Source organism: Cimex lectularius, unplaced genomic scaffold, assembly GCF_000648675.2.
Source record: "Cimex lectularius strain Harlan isolate CLEC.00 unplaced genomic scaffold, Clec_2.1 scaffold187, whole genome shotgun sequence".
Lineage (NCBI taxonomy): Eukaryota > Metazoa > Arthropoda > Insecta > Hemiptera > Cimicidae > Cimex > Cimex lectularius.
The window spans coordinates 670,466-689,634 of NW_019392726.1; the positions used below are offsets into that span (position 1 = coordinate 670,466).

Genomic DNA, 19,169 nt, shown 5'->3' on the forward strand with positions numbered 1-19,169 from the left:
CAATAAAAATTCAAGAGCAAATATTTATCAGTCTAATTTTTTGTGTGATAATATTTCACTTGAACAATGAAACTGGAAGTGAAAGTTTAATTTCTTCCGTCCCACTTCAAAAACAACCATTTGTAGGTCAAAAACAAAGAAGAGCAGCAATTTATTAAATAAAAAAATGAGCATAATATTTACTTGGGGCCAGTCCAGACTAATATTTAACCGAATAAAAAAGATATAAACGTCAACTGCATTACTTTAAATAAATTTGTATCGTGAGGAGGAAAATATATTTTTATATTTTAAAAGAGATTTCGTTTTAACTATTTTGAAAAAATACATTTTTTTAAAACTTTATTATTTGAACTTGTTTAATATCTAATTTTAATTAACTATTCGATACAGGCTTTGGCCGAAAAGAAGTGCAAATAAAATAAAGAAGATTTCAATTGAAACTTCAGCTCCCTCAAAGAGATAATCCTCCGATTCATATTACCCCGGATACCCTTTATAATAATGGGAGGTCATAAATTCCACCGGCTAGAAGTGTTTGCGAGGGCTGATGAAAGGCAAAAAGCCCAAAGCTGTTAATCTTTCTCCCTTTTTCCCCGCAATTCGGGACATTGATTGAAATGCACTATTTGCAAAACAGAAGCTGACCGTGATAAATTCTTTTGTTTGAATTGAACTGGTAGCTGAAATTCAACTGGTAATATACCATTTCCATTGTATAACTTCAGTTTGTCCTGTACAAAGAAACTAGGTACTTTGTTTGAATTAAATAACGATCAAAGTTCCAGCGTGAAATCTGTTGTGCCGATCTGCTATCAAGCAATTCAATCAGATTCAGAATCTCAAAAGCGCTCGGATTAGCTATAACGAACATACAAAGCTGTCTCGGCAAATAAAATTATAGATAAAAATAGGGTTTAAATGTGATAAAAATAGTAGTAACGCTATAATAATTACACCGCTGATAGTACCTGAACCATTCTGTGGCATAGGAACCCACACTATTAACGAGTATCTCAGACAGAAGGGCAAAAAGAAAATGAGCAAACTTTGGAATTCACTCATTGGACACAGACAATCCGACAATCTTCTAACCAATTTTGGAAGGAAAGAAATTACAGAATGTGTCAAGGGAAGCAGGAACAAACTGCGAATCCTGATAGCATTCCTAACAGGACACTGCAAGTTAAACGGGCACTTAAAGAAAATTGGAATAATCCAAGATGGCACAAGCAGATTCTGCAAGGAAGCAGAAGAGACACCAGCACATTTACTTACAAACTGCCGAGCTACACTAACCCGCAGGAGGAAATGTTTTGGGATGTATAATGTGACCGTAGAAGAGCTTCAACCATTGAAACCGGGCCTACTAATCAAGTTTCTTGATGAAATAGGACTCACCGATGTGCTTTAGGCAGAGCACGGGGGATATAACAGCTCTTAAATGGCGCAGTACACCCCGGAACTATACATCTACACATCTAAATAATAATTACAAACTACCATAAAAAAGGATCAATTGCCGAATGGATCAAGTGAACTTATAACTCCAGGTTCGTGGTGTACTTCCACAAAGAACATAGACATACCTTCAACAAAACCAGAAAACTTCTTATCATGGAAGTATTGTTGACTGGCAGTGACATAAGACAACATATTGATTCTGTCAAGATGAGTAGGAATCAGCAGTATATGCCAAATGTTGCTGCCAAGGCCTAACAAGGAAATTTTTCCAACTCACGGGCAAAGAAAAGCCCAATTCAGTAAATTTAAATAAGAGGCCAACCTGGCTACGGAGCTGGCATAAGAAACCTGTATTTAAAAGTGACCTATAACCCATTTGTGTAGAAGCATAGTCATACCTGATGGGCGCACTGCCACCAACCACTTCAACAAATCTAGCATAAATGGTCAATTTGAAGATAAATATATTCATTCTCAACCAATTTCATTTCCTGCGTAATTCTGTTGTTCTGTAAAGAATAAGGAGTCACTATGGCTACGGAGCTATCATAAAAACCATAGATAAAAAATTTATGGAAACCTAGGAGAGGAATTGGGAAGAGAAGTGATATTGGGCATGTGGATTCCTTGTTTCCTAGGTACTTCACATGCCAAATTATAAGTACTGCAGAAAGCACCATGGGATACCATTCAACGACTCTGGTAGCTGGAGGGATCAAAATCGCACAATAAAAAAAAAGGGGGGGGAATTAAAGGGTTAAAAGGTCCAGATTGCACTGGACTCACTTGAGGTAAGATCACGGACTTTATGTGTAAGTGCAGTGGGAAAAATTAGGTTCTTGGACACACAAACTTCCTTGATCGCAGTGATAGGGCACAAAGTTCTTCCATCCATGTCAGCTGTTGGCATCTCTCCACGACTTTCTGATGTCCTAAGTTCCTTTGCCAGTAATGTAACAGATCAAAAGAGTAAAGAAGTTTATGGATCCGCAGTAATTACAAACTGCCATTAAAAAAAGAGCGACTCCCGAATGGATTTAGTTAACACATAACTGGTGAACATTACTACATGACGTGGTCTACTTCCACAAAAAACTTACGACAACCTGCAACAAAACTGGAAAAAACTTCTGATCATGGCAATATTGCCGACTGGCAGTAACATAAGAAAACATAACGTATGCTTCTGCCAAAATGAATAGGAAGAAACAGTATATACCATATGTTACTGCAAAGGCCTAACAAGGAAAATGTTTCCTATTCACGGGCAAGGAAAAGCCCAATTCAGTAAATTTCACTAAGAAGCCAACATGGCTACGGAGCTGGTATAAGAAAACCGTAATTTAAAAGTGACCTATAACCCATATGTGTAGAAGCATAGTCCTACCTGATGGACGCAGTATCTACCACGACCAACCACCTCAACAAATCTAGCATAAATGGTCAATTTGAAGATAAATATAGTTCATTCTCAACCAATTTAATTTACTGCTTAATTCTGTTGGTCGGCGTTATGATGAACGTTATCAGTAGATTAAGCGATATGTATCATTATGGCGAATGATTTATTAATGCGTTTTACACGGCCTGTTTTGTTCATTTGTATTTGTCCTATATTAAGTCAAAATGATCAGAATTACAGAAGATATTAAAGCCTTTACTTTTACCAGGAATGACAGGAATGGGACATGTCCTACACTTTATATTTTATGGTTATTCAGATATCGTGAGATGCGGTCGGGTGTGATGTAGGTTTCAGAAAAACATTTTCTTTATCGTGCCAACGTTTCGATCTTTTATTGAGATCATCTTCAGGGCNTGAAGATGATCTCAATAAAAGATCGAAACGTTGGCACGATAAAGAAAATGTTTTTCTGAAACCTACATCACACCCGACCGCATCTCACGATATCTATTCAGATCGATTAACGGTCACTAATCTCTACACATTTATATTTTATTGAGAAATCTATATCCTCACCCTGCTTATAACCCTGAAGTGGCGCAACCCGAAACGCATTTTACAGACTAAAACAGGTAGACATCCCATTGCTCGTACACATAATCAGAATAATGAAAAAAATTACACGACCAATATTTTAAATCTCTGTTCCAAGAAAATACAGACAGGCATACTAGGTCACCGACACTGTTCGAAATTGGTTTAACAGTTTCTGTTTATAAGAATTCCGCTTTTGTTTACATACCTTGAAGTGGGGAGAAACATGGATCCGTCGATAAACACCGATCCGGACAGCAGTATATACCAGCATGACGATAATTCACCGGTACTAAAACAGAAAAATAAATAAATTAGTCTTACAAAAAGTACAAACAAAAACGGCCTGTAAAAGATTTGTGCTGTGTACATATTTGGTTAAGGGCGTCATGGAAGGATTTGAATTAAAACATTTTTTTTCCTCCTCGATTATTGATTTACTCAACTTTATATTATAAAGGAAAAAAACATATTTTCAAATTTTTACCACTATATATAATATTAGATTTACAAAGTTAATTTTAATATATTCAAAATCAAGTGGATTTTGAGGCTACAATAGAAAAAGAAGTGTGAGATATTTCCTTGAGGTCTGCGAGTTTCATTCGTAGTTTGGTCGTTCCCTGGAAGTAGGAGTTATAAGCAGGGTGAGGCACCGACAAATTAAGAAACCAAAAATGGTGAAACGCGTCCGACAGATCAAAACTGCGACGACAAGTAGATCATAATGATCGGAAATCACCAAGCTACAAATGTAATTATAAATATCAAGAAATCATCAAAAATACATAAAACGTCGCTTGTGTACTTTTATAATTTGTAAAATGTAAAGGGGCAAGAAGTAAATCCATTAACAAATCGCTTTAGTTGAAATATAATTGTGAGATTTTCTCATTAGGTCTACGGGATGATGTACAGTCATCATGGTGGGTCAGGGATATAAGCAGCCTACTCAAGACTGAAAAGCCTGAGGAGTGATGGGTGAGTTTGGTCTGGCTATACTACGATTCAGTTCGTCGCATTCAGTGGTAAGGGTTATAAGAAGGGTGAGGCACCGACGACCCAACGAAATGCTGAAACGCGCCAAAACAGCGAGGATAGGCAGACCAAAATAAACGGAAACGACCAACTACAAAATTTAATTGTAAATATCATGAAACTAATAAAAAAATTCTATATTTTAGTCGCTTTTAGTCCTTTTGAAACAAAACCCATCTATGAAATGAAATGAAACCTCCAACAGGAATAAAACTGAAATGGAGAGATAGCAATAAACTATGGAAAGACCATCCGATACTCATGGTTCCAAGAGACGACATGAACTGGATGTTTGAATTTAACCAAAACTTGCGAATAAACCTGGGTACCAAAAAGGAATGGGAAAGAGAGGGAAATAACTCTTTTAAAAATGGCACCATCCTCTGGTACACAGATGGATGTAGAACACAAGAAGGTACAGGGGCAGGAGTATTTGGACCTGGAACCAAATACTCAGAACCCATGGGAAAATACACCAGTATCTTCCAAGCTGAGATTCATGCAATCGAAAGATGTACCCAATTCAACCTAAGTAAAGGGTACAAAAACAAGAATATAGCTATCATGTCAGATAGCCAAGTTACCATCAAGGCACTAAGCTCAAATACCATTAGTTCAAGGATGGTGCTGAACTGCAAAACCAAACCAAATATATTAGGTATACAGAATAACGTCAGACTCTGCTGGGTCCCAGGACACGTGGGAATAGAAGGCAACGGGAAAGCGGACACCCTTGCAAGGAAAGGGACTGCTACACCACTGATAGGACCTGAACCCTTTTGTGGCATAGGAATCCACACTGTTAATGAATATCTCAGACAGAAGGACAAAAAGAAAATGAGGGGAAACTTTGGAATTCATTCATTGGACATAGAAGAAGAATCTTCTAACCAACTTTGCTAGGAAAGAAATCACAGAATGTGTCAAAGGAAGCAGGAACAGACTGCGAATCCTAACAGGACACTGCAGATTAAATGTACACTTAAAGAAAATTGGAATAATCCAAGATGGCACATGCAGATTCTGCAATGAGGCAGAAGAGACACCAACACATTTACTAACAAACTGCGGAGCCACACTAGCCCACAGGAGGAAATGTTTTGAGATGTATAATGTGACCATAGAAGAGCTTCAACCACTGAAACCGGGCCTATTAATCAAGTTTCTTGATGAAATAGGACTCATGGATGTGCTTTAGGCAGAGAACGGGGACAATACCTCTTAAAGGGCGCAGTATATTACACCCCGAATATAACATCTACATCTACATGAAATGACATAATGTCTGAACCTAGATCAAGTTGCAATAAAAAGCCAATTTGTGAAAACCAAATGATTATAAACGCTGATGAAAACATAGTAGGAAGTTGTTTTTGCCGGATTAAGCACCTACCATTGAAAACCACAAAGGGTCAACTAATGGCACGTAAACTTCCACCCAGAAGTAGCGTGTGCTAGGAAATTGTAACCACTAAACCAATGCATGTGAAATTTATAATATATAATAAATTTATAAAACTACTATAATTAATCCATGTTATAAATAAAACATTAGTCGCGGTATAAATAATCTTGTCCATGCACTTGATGGTGCGTGCAATTTATCGAATGGACTTGTTTTTAAAGGTAGATGAATTTCAGTATTTCGCCCTATTCAATCGTGGATTGGCCTTTGGTTATAACCTTTACGATTTGTAGCGACTTCTAATTGTAATTGCATGTGTGGTGATTAGTGACCATTCTCACACCAATAACAAATAAATCTGACGTAATCTACAAGATCAACTGTTTCAACTGTCCGGCAACTTACATCGGTCTTACATCCCAATATCTGGACAAGAGAGTAAAGCAACATATCTATGAGTGCAAAAAACCTAAGCAAAATCCTACAGCACTCGCTACCCACCATCTTGAACACCAACACAATTTCGACTTCAAAAATCCAAAAGTATTACACACAGAACAAAACAAACATAAACGTAATTTCTTAGAAATGGTTTATATCAACAGAGATAAACACAGCATCAATTACAGAACAGATACATGTAAACTCAGTCGCAGCTACGCCAATATCATTAATCAAATTCAATACAGATAACATACCTATATCATCACATTACATTCCACACATCAAATATTTTTCACATAGTCTAATTTTCCAACAATTTAGCTTTCCTTTTCCTATTTATCCCTTTCTATATAATCCTGAAAGGATAATCTGGCCGAACCATTACCAACACATTTTTTCCCTTCGTCGGCTCTTTTCACCTCAAAGAAGCCGACGCCTTATACAAAAATGTCTTTTCTATACCGACTTCCTTCCCCACCCCTTCAAAATCCAACGTATATAAACATAAAACAGCAAAATCTCACTGGCACTCTCGACACGACACGCAAGAATGGCACAATTACACAGAAGACAAACACTTTGAGTGAGTAGAAATACTTTGATTGAAAATAAAAAATATATTTTGCATTGTATAAATTCACTTTTCCACATCCTAAATGTATTTGTTAAATGTAAACAATGCTTTTAAATCCCAGGCCCTGAAGATGATCTCAATAAAGATCGAAACGTTGGCACGATAAAGAAAATGTTTTTCTGAAACCTACATCACACCATACTGCATCTCACGATTTCTGAATTATAATTGCAGTTAAAACAAATCGCAAAATAGCAAGTAGACCAATTTTTGAAGATGTCTAAATGACGAATTGACACAGCGAGGATGGACGGACCAAACTGGACCAAATTACAGGCTCAACACCCAGCAGACCACAATATTTCAATAGGTAAAAGGTACAATTGTGTACGGTGATTTACCAGAAAAAATTTATCCTAACAGCATTAGAATGAGAAAAGATCCAGTATGTTGTGGAAATAAGGGGCCACTGCATGATTTATTTCCCTTGGAGCACCGTTGGATAAATGATCGTCGCCCATCATCAAAAGCTGTGCAACACGGGCGAATCAATATTGCAAAGGTGAATGAAAACTTTAAGGGAATTATTTAGAAAGCGCAGCTGGGTCTGATGAGAAGGGGGAAGTAACGGAGGCCTCTTATGAATCAAAAACGACAATTTTTCTTCCCTGGAGCGTAAAAGAAAGCTACTTACGCAAGGAAGCAAGGATGCGTGGATTTTCTTAATAATACAACGGCTTTTGATTATTAAATCAATTTGAAACTAAATTGTTTTTAGGTTATAATTATCCTATTACAATCGGTTGTGATGATGATGCATTGCGTTCTAAATTTCATTCTGTTTTGTATCATTCATTGTGATTCATTCTAGCAGTCAATCTAAGTACTAAGCACACAACCGGCATTTACTGACCTTATAACAAATAATTTGATCTATTTTTTATATGCAGTTAACACTTTATTATAGATTTATTTGATGATGATGAAGGGATACCAGGAAGTAGTTTTTTTTTTCTCAAGCACTGTAGCCTTCTGGCTTATTTTCCTTTCCTAGTTCCTTATTTCAGTCTGTAGACTCAATGCTTATCTTGAGTACTAGAGATCTAACTAACTAACTATCTAACGATCTAACTACATCGTTGAGTACTAGATCATTGCTACAATTCCTTTCCCTGAGTTTTCTTTGTATCCCAGTTTAAATCTCTATTGAGCTGTTGCTTCACATTCGAAGATGAGAAGGGTGGTTGTTCTTCCTACTCATTGCATAACCTACAAATGGGATCATCATTGAATATACCCACCCAGGATATGTAGAAGCCAGTGACCAGTATATAACAGTGAGTTTGCTAGTATTGGTTGTTATAGTATAAGTTTAGACTAGCACGTCTAGAGATTATCCACTTCACCTTGTCTTTTTTGGCTCCATTCTGGAAGAGTCTGTGTTTGTTTCTGCTATCCGAAGAAAAGGTTCAGAGTCTGTATATAGTCTTGTAGATCCTCCTCTGACAGGTGTGTTTGCTTTTTAGTTACCCCAAATTCCCTTATGTCCGTACGCAAAATATAATCAGGTAGCTGTGTTTCCCCGAGGTTTGGAAATTCTTGATGCATTCACTGACTAGTTTCGATGTGACTGTTTCATATGCTAATGCTTTAATAGCAGCTTAGCTAACTGATCTTATGATTTTTTTGACAGTGTAACCTCTGTTATAAGATTAACAGTTTTGTAGTTTTTCACCTTCGTCAACAATCTATACTAGTACTAAAATCGTTATTTTAACATAAATATCTTAGTAATTATAAATTATGTCCATAACGGATAAAATGAAAGAGAGGAGATATGACCACTTATGAATTGTCACTAAGGATGCCATGGTGCATATTATAAAAATTCTCTCCTTTAACTTTTAACTTTTTTTTTTGACTGGGGCTTCCGACATCTAGTCATTTCAGCCCCAACTAAGTCTATTCTATTTACACTTTCAAACACTACATTCATATAAATAAATACATCTATAAAATACACTCATTCCGTTTGGTCGGTGGAGTACTTGATATTCCTCCACCGACCTTTACTCAAACTAATCTAGATTGGGGTCGATGGAGTACTTTTATAAATATTGCGCCATCGACCCCGAACACACACTCATACGCTCTCACTGTTCGAGGGGCGATGATGACGTTATATTTCACCCTCACCCCTCGTCATTCACGCTAATAAATACATGCACTCAGACAAAACATATAGACACACAACACATAGGATATTACATACAATAAAAAAACCCAATTTCCCCTAAAAAGCGGAACAGGGGACCCAGAAACTCGCTGCAGTGCTCAAGTACCATTTTCCGATTGGATGGCATGCCTACACTCTCCCTGTAGGGAGCCAAGGCATGACACGTTTCCAGTATGTGGGACACATCGAGCAACCTTTCTCTGCATAAGGAGCACCTGCGGGGGCTTTGGCCCAACAGCAAGTGCCCGTGTGTCAGCCGTGTATGGCCTATTCTTAATCGTTTAACTTCTATTGATTTAATTTTTTTTGTCACATTTAACATAAATATCTTAGCAGTTATAAAATATAACTATTGTCAAAAATTTGATCAATAACTGAATATTTATACCACATTTAATTTAAATATTAAATCAATTATAAATAATTATAAACTACAACCATAAGAATTACAATTAATTACTTTGGAAGGAAACTATTACTTGTGTTACTACGAGGGTTTTTGAATGGTTATCTCATTTGTCAACAAATTCTATTGTTACAAATTATTATATATGGCTATTTTTTATATTTCTTGATTGCTATTTATCTTATGTCTTTAAAAACTAAACTATTTTGTAATGTATTTTTTAAGATAAATGCTGAAAAAGTGCAATAATGCCCAGGAGCAAACTGAATATAGTTATGTAAACAAATACTGTAAATCAAAAAATTGTATGTAATAAAATTCATACATACAATGTATAATGTGCTGTACTAATATATTGTGACACATTCTAATTCTAAAACAAAGCACTAATTGGGTTTTATTAAACCAAGCATGTATTTTGTAATGGTATAATACATTTTAACTATTAACAACATATCAACTCCAGTGATTATTTTTGACACTACATATGCTGGCCTATTATTCACTGTATTCCACATTCCTATAACAAAAATAAGAAATGCAATAGCACAACCAAGTTTTAACGAACATCATGTTTAAATGAAAAATGAGAAAATATATTATTTTTTTCAATATTATTACGTATAAGTAGAAGAACTAGTAGTTTGACTGCCTAGAAATTGACTGATTGACAGTACCAGACAAAACCAACAGAAAAGAGATGTCACCATGACTATAAAATGAAAAGAAATAAAACTTCGCTTTCATATCGACATGAACTAATTAAAAATACACAAAACCACCACTGAATATAATAAATAAAACAGAATTGTTACAAATTAAATATTTGTAGTCATATTGCAAAGAATCACTTCATGGCAATCCCAGTATGAGAAGTGAGACTCAATCTGTTGGTCTAATGAAGAACTAAGCACGGTGCTTAGCACCACTATAATTTATGAATTTCAAATAACTGTATATGATTACAATGTACTAAATCCCTGCATTTTTATATATTTATTATATTCAAAATAAAACAGTAAAGAAGACTGTAGCATCCTACACAATTTTGGAATATCACTAAATATACACTCTGATGGTCATTTGTCTAAAAGTTAAGTTTTCTGCCTTGTAAAAAAAATGAAGACTTAATAGTAATAAAACTAGAATAAGCTTTTTTAAATGCTCAAACATTGTTTTATTTTATTTCAACGTATAAATGCTCTTCCACCTCTACATTTAAAAATGCATAACTCTACAGAAAAGATTGGTAAGTGATCAATAAAAATAGACCACATTAATTTGAATTATACAGATTAATAAAACTCGAGAAACCGAATGCTGTTAGTAGTATCATTTCAAATTGTTTTGTTGCTATTTATAAATCAAGGTAAGATTTAAATAGGCTTTACTTTTAATCAACACCTCAGGTAGAAGGAAGTAAATGTGTTGTACATTAGTTTCCAGTATGAAAAATAACATTTTTTTATATCACTCCTGACCATCCATTTATATCTCCACTTTGGTTTTCAATATTTTTCTATATTTTCTTTCAACTGTTAAGTGTTTTAAGCAGTCTGGTGAGTTTTATTTAATCTGTTATAGAATAAAAAACAATCTACTGGGAGGAACTTCTTTTTAAAAAAAATACATAGTGCATGGGTTAAATAATGATCTAACAGTTTGCTTAAAAGCAAAAATAAGGCACATGGTTGGTACAATCTATCAGGAGTCAATTTTTTTCTTTGTTATACCTTCCTTGTAATTTAATGCATCAGCAAAAAGAAGAGAAACTCTTTTACCTTAAATGCATGAAATGGGCATGAGTGAGTTTTATGGTGAGTTTTACTTCATCTGCTGTAGAATAAAAAACAATCTACTAGGAGGAACTTCTTTTTTAAAAAAACCCTGAGTATATGCATTATGTAATAAGTTGTAGTTACATTACATAAATAGTGCATATGTTAAAATGATCTACCAGTTTGCTTAAAAGAAAAATAAGGCACATGGTTGGTACAATCTATCAGAAGTCAATTTTTTTTTGTTATACCCTCCTTGTAATGTAATGGATCAACAAAAAGAAGAGAAACTCTTTTACCTTAAATGCATGAAATGGGCATGAGTGTGTTTTATGGTGAGTTTTATTTTATCTGCTATTGAATAAAAAACAATCTACTGGGAGGAACTTCTTTTAAAAAAAACCCTGAATATATGAATTATGTAATAGGTTGTAGTTACATTACATACATAGAGTATATGTTAAACAATGGTCTACCAGTTTGCTTAAAAGCAAAAATAAGGTACATGGTTGGTACAATCTATCAGGAGTCAATTTTTTTCTTTGTTATACCCTCCTTGTAATTTAATGGATCAACAAAAAGAAGGGATGTTTTCTTATATTTCGACTTCAACAGTTTAACTTATGATTTTTCCTTCTTGAAGGTGGGATAATAGGTCATCTCAAAAAAACCACAACCAGTTTTGGATATATTTTAATCCTTCCTCAGGGGAGTTAACGCAATGGTTAAAACAGTGGTCGTCAGCCATTAATATTTTATAGCGGTTTATTTTACAAAAGAGCCAGTGTGGTACATATTTAAGTCTTTCAAACTCCAAACAGTTCAGACTTTGAAAGACTTAAATACGTACCACACTGGCTCTTTTTTAAAATAAACTGTTATAAAATATTAATCGTTAACTCACCTGAGGGAGGTTTAAAATAAATCCAAAACGTTGTGGATAAAAACTAGTTGTGGGTTTTTTTGAGATGACCTATTTTTCCACCATCCAGAAGGAAAAACCATAAGTTAAAAAGAAGATAATAAACATTTTTACCTTAATGCATGAAATGGGACCTTCAAAATTTTTTAAACATATTGTGAATACGTCATCCAACACTGGCCAATAAATCATCATTAAAATTGATTTGATGCAAAAACAAATTAAATGAAGGAGAAAATAAATAAGAAATTGATAGAAATAAGAAATATGGCAATTTCCCTCCGAGTTGACTATTGTAATTATTACGGTTGAAGTTTATAGTTACAAAGGTGTGCTGCACAAATAGCCAGCTTATAGTAATAAAATTTGTAGGCAAAGGAGAAAAGTCTTCACATTTCACAGTGATCTAAGTTTCAATTGATTCACTATTTTGATTAAATGTAGTATGAAAAATCAATTATTCATCAAATATTTGATGACAACCTTGAGGGCCGATCTAATTCGTGCAAGATAACCATAGTTACAAGTCAGAAGAAGCAATTTCTCCTCTATTTGTCAATTTCAATTGTTACAGATACAATTTATAACGGTTTAGATATTAGTATGTTAAATGTTTCATAAATAAAAAAATGAAATCAGTAGAAGTTAAAGGCAAGAACTTAAAATATGGTTTACCCATTATGGACATAATTTATAACTGCTAAGACATTTATGTTAAAATAACGATTTTATAATAGTAGATTGTTGACAATGGTGAGAAACTAGAAAAATGTTCTCATTGTAACCACACTGACAATAAGTGGCAATTCAATCAGAATCTCTTAAATTTCTGTTATTATTAATTACCAGCAGAAATTGGTGACAAGAGAGAGAAACTATAAAAGTTTTCTCGTAAAAACCAAATAGACAATTTCCTAAGGATTTGTCTAATTTCTATAATAATTATTAATTTATTTTATAATTTATAAGATATTTATGTTCAACGTGGCATAAATAATCAATTTGTATCAGTACTCCTTTTTGAAAAAGGAGTGAAATTATAAAAATGTTTCCATAGGAAAACCAAATAATAATTAGTGACATGCCAGAAGTTACAATTTTCTCCCAATTTGTTTATGAACATATAAAATAATAAAATAAATATCTAAGTTAATAGTGATATAAATAATTAGTTTGAACCACTACAATTTGTTGATAAAGGAGAGAACTGTAAAAATTTGCCAACAGAATCCATAGTGTAAAGGATAGAAGTCTGTCGTAGGATAGAAATGACAATTTCTCCTCTTTTTGTTTAATTTAAGCGTAACTTTTAATTTATACGATATTTGTGTATTTAGAGTATAAATAACAGTTTGTACCAGTACAAATTGTTGACTAAGAACAGAGGCTAAGATAATTTTCTTAAGTAACCATAGTGACAAAAAGTCAGAAGAAGTAAGATTTCCATTCAATATACTTTATAAATTATGTGATAATTGTATTGAACATAGCATAAATAATCCTTTTATATTAATATATTTTGTCAACGAAAGGTAGAAATTTCTAATGCAAACATAGCAAAACTTTTATAAAGGTAGCAGAGTGATAATATTCCTCCATTTTTGTTTAATTTTGTAATTTTTTATTATTTAGCTTACAACTTTGCTAAGTTATTTATTTTGATTGTTTCATAAATAATCACTCTGACCCTAACACTTCATTGACAAAAGAGAGGACTTCAAAATTCACACGGTGACAGGTCAGAAGTGGTAAATTTCCTCCGATTGGTTTAATTGCAATTGTTTTGAATATAATTTATAACATCAATGATATTTATATTGAGCATGTATGCTATGGTACTTATTTTAGAAGTATTTTTAAACAATAAATATTTATGGTTGAAAAGAGAACTCACAACACTTTGCTTCTTTTTACATTAAATTTTTTTAGGGTAATAATTTTCCTCAAAGTTCAATTGCTGTACATATAATCTATAAATGCTACTACAAATAGGTAAAATGTGATAAATACTAACATATATTGGTAATAAAATATTCTCTTCTAATTTACATTAACATGACATTAATAACAATAGTTGCAGGTCAGAACTGAAACATTTTATACTCAAATTGACTAATTTCAAGTGTTTTCTATACAAATTATATTCGCTACGACATTTATGTTAAATATGATGTAAATAATCAAAATTTGTCATAAATGTACCAATAAAATTTTTTCACAAAGAAGAGACCAGTTCTAATTTGGGCAAGGTAACCTAAGTTACAAGTCAGAAGTGGAAATTTATATTCTATTAATTTCCATTGTTATAGATATGTTTAATTAATAGTAGGTAAGAAATAGATGTTAAATACGGCATTAATAATTACAAATAAAATGCATTAACAAGAGAGCTATTCAATTTTTCAGTGTGGCAATCAGAAGTGGTATTGTACATTCCCTCTGATTTGTTTAATTATAATTATTTCATATATGATTAACAGTTGCTAGTAAGTTTGTTTAATATGCAAAAATAATCAAAATTTGTCATAAATGTACTAATAAAATTTGTTGATCAGTTCTAATTTGGACAAGGTAACCTAAATTACACGTCTATTTATTGTATCAGATATTTATGTTTAATATGGCATTTATCACCAAAAATGAACCAATAAAATTAGTTAAAAAAAAGAGACTGGTCTAATTTGGAAAGGTAACTATAGTTACAGGTCAGAAGTGGTATTTTATGACGGATTTGTTTAATGTCTAATTTTATTTATAATTGCTGAGATATTTATGTTAAATATGGTTAAATAATAAAAATGAAATGTGCTGACAAAAGAGCTGTTCAAATTTGCAAAACGTGACAGGTCAGAAGTGGTACTTTCCCTCTAATTTGTTAAATAACAATTATTTTTTATACAATTTATAATTGCCAAGATATGTGTGTTAAATATGGCATAAATAATAAAATATTTAAGAATTGTACATTCCTTCCGATTTGTTTAATTATAATTATTTATATGATTAATAATTGTTAATATGTTAAATATGACATAAATAATCAAAATTTGTTATGAATGTTCTAATAAAATTTGTTGACCAAGAAGAGACCAGTTCTAATTCAGACAAGGTAACCTAAGTTACAAGTCATATGTAGAATTTATGATCTATTTGTTGTCTAAAATAATTATGTTTAATATGGCATTTATCACCAAAAATGAGCCAATAAAATTAGTTGAAATAGAAGAGACTGGTCTAATTTGGCCAAGGTAACTGTAGTTACGGGTCAGAACTGGTATTGCATTAATTTTTTTAATGTCTAATATCATCAATTTTATTTATGGTTGCTAAGATATTTATGTTAAATATGGTTAAATAATAAAAATGAAATGTGACGAGAGTTGTTCAAATTTGCAAAATGTGACAGATCAGAAGTGGTACTTCCCCACCAATTTGTTCAATAACAATTTTTATCTATAATTTGTAATTGCCAAGATATATGTGTTAAATATGGCATAAATAATAAAATATTTAAGAATTGTACATTCCCTCCAATTTGTTTAATTATGATTATTTTATATATGATTAATAATTGTTAATATGTTAAATATGACATAAATAATCAAAATTTGTTATGAATGTTCTAGTAAAATTTGTTGACCAAGAAGAGACCAGTTCTAATTCAGACAAGGTAACCTAAGTTACAAGTCATACGTAGAAATTTATGATCTATTTGTGTCTAAAATATTTATGTTTAATATGGCATTTTTAACCAAAAATGAGCCAATAAAATTAGTTGAAATAGAAGAGACTGGTCTAATTGGGACAAGGTAACTATAGTTACAGGTCAGAAGTGGTATTTCATTAATTTGTTTAATGTCTAATATCATCAATTTTATTTATAATTGCTATGATATTTATGTTAAATATGGTTAAATAATAAAAATGAAATGTGACAAGAGAGTTGTTCAAATTTGCACAATGTGACAGATCATAAGTGATACTTCCCCTCCAATTTGTTTAATAACAATTATTTTATGTATAATACATAATTGCCAAGACATATGTGTTAAATATGGCATAAATAATAAAATATATGTGTAATGTAACAATAAAATTTGTTGATAAAAAAGAGAACTGTTCTTATTTGCACACAGTGATAGATATGAAGTGATACTTTCCCTTCAATTTGTTTAATGACAATTGTTTTATCTTTGCATATATACGTATATGTAAAATGTGGTGCAAATAAGCAACAATGTGTCATAAATCTTGACTTGTTGAATTGATGACAGAAGAATAGAACTGTTGCAATTTGGACGGGGAAGTTACAAGTCAAAGGGGCATTTTACCTCCATTGGTTTAATTTCCATCGTTATAGATATATTTAATTAATAATATCTATCATGTTAAATTTGGAGAGAGAGAGGGAGAGAGAGGTAGGGAGGGAGTGAGGGAGAGAGAGGTAGGGAGGGAGTGAGGGAGAGAGAGGTAGGGAGGGAGTGAGGGAGAGAGAGGTAGGGAGGGAGTGAGGGAGGGAGAGGGAGAGAGAGTGGGAGAGGGAGGGAGGGAGGGAGGGAGGAATGGAGAAGAGAGAGAGAGGGGAAGGGAGGAGGGAGAGAGAGGGGAAGGGAGGAGAGAGAGAGAGAGAGGAAGGGAGAAGAGAGAGAGAGAGAGGAAGGGAGAAGAGAGAGAGAGGAAGGGAAAAGAGAGAGAGAGAGGAAAGGAGAAGAGAGAGAGAGGAAGGGAGACGAGCGAGAGGAAGGGAGAAGAGAGAAAATAGAGAGGGAGCGAGAAGAAAGAGAGGGAGATCTGTTCAAATATTTTAGAATTGATACATTTTTTAATTGATTGAACGTTGTGTACAATGACTTCTCTTTATGAACCTACGGGGCGAATAACACACACAAGACACTGAGGTAATCAATTTTGATCAACAGATCAACATGACTTGCAGACCAACAGGGAGTCCCGAACCTCCAAGTGTTCACGAAAGGTGGCAAAGAAAGCTCTTCGACTCCACGGACCGCCGCTAGAAAGCACCGCACTTCACCGTAGCTTTCTACACGCTAATGAACTGTTTGCATATTTGAGCAAGTGCTGGAGTTTTCGACTCGACAAGTAAGAATGAATTCACTGCTATTTTCCCCCACCCCCCATCGCTGACTATGAAAAGAGATAAAACCGTCGCCGTAGGCTTTTTTGAAGCAGACCCCGGGGACATCAAACTTCAAAAGTAAAGCACGCTTGAAAACACGTAATAAGCAATATTACAAATTGTCAACTTTGTCGTAAGCATGAATATGAAACCAGTTTTGAAAATAAGGCTAAAAATATGACCCAGTAGATATAAAAAGTATATTCTGAATTACACACGCACTTTATATGTATGGCCCATACAAGCATACCCCATTTTTAAACTAAAAACAATATATAACAGTATTCAAAATTAATAATCGATCAATAATAATTGATCTTTTTTTTAAAAACACCGACACCGCGATGGTTGCTATAATGTCCTTAATGGGTTAATAATGTCCTTCTCAATCCTTCAACAGGATGGGTCAATATTATTCAAGACCACGTTTTGTTATGTACTCGTATTTCTCTCATTAACTATAGTACATTTGTTTTTACATACTTGCACTCCTGCTTTTATTTAATTGATAATTAATCAAGATCGCTCGTTTAGAAAAGATAAACTTGAGAGATAGCTGAGATGCACGTACTACAGGAAATTGTCTTACATTCTAGCAAACGTTTGGTCATGTACTCTCGAAACTGCATCGTTATACGACTGTGAATCGCTTTACGACGATGGAAGATAACGATCATGCAAGGCTCAAGATGATTTGTACAGTTCAAATCATAGGGAAAGCCCCTACTTACTTACTCCAAGATGTACTTCACAATTTCAAGAACAAATCCTTATTGCACTTGTTTGACTAAAAGATTTAAATTATTCTCGCTGCAGATAGGATCAGAGGCTTGATATCATAGATGACATACAACAAACAGTACAGATCGGTAGCATTGATCGATCGGTTTCCTCTGTACATGAATGTTGGCAGTGTTGACTTGCTAACTAAAACAAGCACCTGCATCATGTAGAAAAATTTTCACATTAGTGCCTTCTTACATGAACTAGCTGAGACAAGAGTAACTAAATCGTAAGCGAATCGTGCCCTGACCATTTGTTGTGGAATTTTGGTAAGTAGTAAGTATAAGAAAAAAAGATCGTATAAGAGACAAAGGAAAGGCCCCAGGATACTACCCTGTGAAACTTCAGCTGTGATTGGTTTAGACGGTTAGGGGTTCCATGAGAACAGAAAGTACGTGTTGTGGTTATTTTATTATTTTCGTATAAATATAAATTGATTTTTGTGATAACCTCTAGCTGTTTAACTCAAACAAGGTAGCAAAAATATTGGACTGTAATGACCAATGAGGCTTCTTTTCCTGTTTTAAACTAACAATGACCTTAGAAATTGTCCTTGATGAATTTAGAACAGTTTTAATGGACAGAGCACTTTGCGAGAAAAAGAGGGAATAAAGGTTAAAATTGTTTGAATGGACTCTTTCAGTCTAGAACTTAAATATGTCTAGGGTACTTCATGCTCAAGACTCTAATTATAACATTTCTAATTAATTGAATCGATAGAGGATGATGTTCATTGTTTAACAAGAAAGATGAAATATTGGTATTTGAAATTTGTATAGGGTCTTAAACGGTTTCGAGGAAAAACCCTGAAGGGAGATGGACATGTTCGTTTTTCACGTTTTTCCATTTTGGCCTAAAGCGTCAGACAGGACAAAACACCATGGCGACACAGACCAAAATGACTAAACAACAAAGGATAGATGAAACTGAATGAAAATGCCTCATGCTTCACTGATAACATGAAATAACTCCGCTGAGAACTA

At 33.6% G+C, this 19,169-nt stretch overlaps 1 protein-coding gene across 6 annotated transcripts in view; it reads right to left on the reverse strand.

The window, feature by feature from the left end:
- The window catches only part of LOC106668129 (rap guanine nucleotide exchange factor 6), a 283,118-nt gene that overhangs the window by 189,223 nt on the left and 74,726 nt on the right, over positions 1-19,169 (reverse strand). For all 6 annotated transcript variants that reach the window (XM_014396659.2, XM_014396650.2, XM_014396616.2 and 3 more), the window contains exon 4: positions 3,672-3,755. In XM_014396659.2, the coding sequence (XP_014252145.1) occupies positions 3,672-3,755 (84 nt within the window). The remainder of the gene's footprint in view (positions 1-3,671; positions 3,756-19,169) is intronic.